Here is a 2,611-nt window from a genome sequence, read left to right on the forward strand (position 1 = left end):
TCCCCCGGAGGAGCTGGAGGAAGTGTCTGGAGAGAGGGAAGTCTGGGCATCTTTGCTTAGACTGCTGCCCCCGTGACCCGGTCCCGGATAAGCAGAGGAAAATGGATGGATGGAGTTTTGTTTTATTTCCTGCAGCAGATGTATTTAAACCTGTTTCTATGTATCTCTGCGTCATAACAAACATTTGTGCCATAAACAAATGAGCCACATCGACTCACGGAAGAGGAGACAAGTCAAAGGGTGGCCGGAAAGAAGATATTGGTCAATGAATGAGTGTCTACCTGCTTCTGAAATAAGACGTCACTGCCAGCGCATCTCCTTTCCAAATAGCAAAAAGAAAGTATTCAACACTTTTCAAAGGGATGAAAAAGGCAAACAGAGGGCGTTTACCTCATGTTTTATGACCAAATTGTTTTTTTTCAGATTTTCTTGGACATGACGTGAACTCGGAGTCATCTATTTTTAAATAACCGGGCATGTTTCCATAGCAATTTCAGCGATGTTGCCAAGCAACAGCATCGGATACAATGAAGACATGAATGAAAGTAGACTAATAGCGCGCACATTTCCTGGCAGCGGCCGGCTTAAAAGTGAATGGGCTCAGACGCGCTGGCTTGCATCCCTTTCCTTTGCTGATTATAACACGTCCGTATTGATTGTGTGGGCCCATGCTTGAACAATGCAATGTAACAGTTGGCAAATAGCTTGAGTTGAGCGCATAACAGGTCACCGTGCGTTTGCTTCTCGTTTATTTGTCACTTCAGCATGGTGCTAAAATTCGTAGGCGACCTGTGTGTATCTACGTTTTCTCCATCTGATCTATAACGTTAGAAACGTTTAGGTCTTTTCTTGTTGTACTCCATGCCATCCATTTGGTGTGCGTAAAGGGAGTGCGCCCCTTTGTGCGCTCAAACGTCAGTGCGCACTGAGAAACAAAAGATTCCTCACCGGACAAAAAGAAAGAATTCAAGCAATTTGTTGTATGAACAGGAAACCGTGCAGTCTGTGGTGAATTACCACGCAAAGCGCCGTAGTCTATGTGTTACCCACTTTTTTTGCTTATAGGGACCCAAAGTAAAACTAGACTTTGAGCATGCTCACCTTCAATACAGCAGATTCTCCACAGCCCGGAGTGGGTGAGATCGCCCTTCTTGGCTTTGGGTTGTGACTGGGTCTCATCTGTGGTGGCATTGGTGCTGTTGCAGATGTACGCTCGCGAGTAGAGCCAGTAGTCCGTGCCGATGGCGATGGTCATCAGACTGAAAGCAGCAAAAGCCCCCACCGTGGCCAGCAGTGTTTGAACCCCGCGGTCACACCAAGCCATGGCGCTTCATGCTAGTCCACACTCTCACCGTTCCAACATGCAAGCACCGGAGCGCGTCAGGGCGCGGATCCTTTGGTCATATTTGTTTAGGTGTGTCCACACTCTTCGCTCCTCTGCTAAAGGTGGTGTGTGTAGCCCAGATGACGAAGAAAAAGTATGGATATTATCTGAAACGTTCACCTGGTGCTCAGACCCAAATGGTTTTGAGCTGGAGAGGACACCAGCTGTGCCCACTCAGGGGCTCCACACAGGTTTGAAGCGTGCAGGACAGCACGACAGCAACATCATGTACCAATTCAGAACACTTCAAACCTGCTCACCACTTCATTTCTCCGTTTGTCCGCTTTTCCTGGTCTCAAAACACTTTCCCCTGTTCCTACACAGACTGCGCCTCTGTTAAAACCCATTTCTAAAGAGCGCTACGTCAATGGCTTTTAAGTGAGAGCCCACCCTCACCTATTCTAACCAATGGAGGAGATGTGCTGCTGAATAAAGAAAGAACAAAATCTCGGTGATGATATATGTATAAGTGAAATTTCATTTTGCAATGAGGTCACTCATGGATTTCAAACGCGTGTAATCTTTAGGAAAATATTATAGCTAAACAAATAAATGTGGACATTCTCCTCTGAATTCAGAATGTATTAATATTACCAAACTCAGCTCTCACAGGGATGATGGTGGAAGTGAAGGAGAGAAATAATAATCAGTTTAATGCCTCTCAGAGCCAGACGTTTTCAAGACGATGGGGAAACATTTTAGGAACTTCTTGGGTGGTTTTACTAGCAAAGTGCCTCCTGCTTGATGGCACTGTCAGTCTGGTGTATATCTGATCAGCAGGGTGGCTAAATTCACCTTGCAGTCCAGTTTAGAGTAAGAATAGACTGTTTCCTTCTATATCAAACTCTGCACATGCACCTTAGTGCACAACGAGGCTCAGTAGCCATCAGTTTTTCTATGCATGGCTATTTTTTTGTAATTGCTCCTTAAATGATCATTTAATCTCTACTGAGCTATAAGTGACTGGATGGTCTTGATACAGTTAGAGTTGAAAGGTTTTTTTTACTTTTACTTCCGCGCCCTGATGGTGGCGCCAACTCGCAGCAACACTGGTGTAAAAAGAAATCCTGCTACAAGAACGACCATGAATGTGAGCAAAACTCACAAGGAGTGGACCGTGGCGTCACAACGTGGACGCCCATGTATGTTAAACGCATGCGCATTGTTCCATTGTGGCTACTCCAGGTGGAGCTTCCGGGTTATGAATGCGCATGCGCCCAAGTACCA

The 2,611-nt window shown here is 45.7% G+C and overlaps 1 protein-coding gene across 1 annotated transcript in view; it reads right to left on the reverse strand.

Moving 5' to 3' along the window:
* LOC109969519 (voltage-dependent calcium channel gamma-4 subunit-like) overlaps positions 1-1,762 on the reverse strand; it is a 15,488-nt gene extending 13,726 nt beyond the window's left edge. Inside the window, exon 1 of the mRNA XM_020616453.1 lies at positions 1,102-1,762. Coding sequence (XP_020472109.1) covers positions 1,102-1,324 — 223 coding nt within the window. The 5' untranslated portion in view covers positions 1,325-1,762. The remainder of the gene's footprint in view (positions 1-1,101) is intronic.
* Positions 1,763-2,611: the final 849 nt, after the last annotated feature.

The sequence above is a fragment of the Monopterus albus genome, unplaced genomic scaffold (assembly GCF_001952655.1).
Source record: "Monopterus albus unplaced genomic scaffold, M_albus_1.0 scaffold174.1, whole genome shotgun sequence".
NCBI classification, from domain to species: Eukaryota; Metazoa; Chordata; class Actinopteri; order Synbranchiformes; family Synbranchidae; genus Monopterus; species Monopterus albus.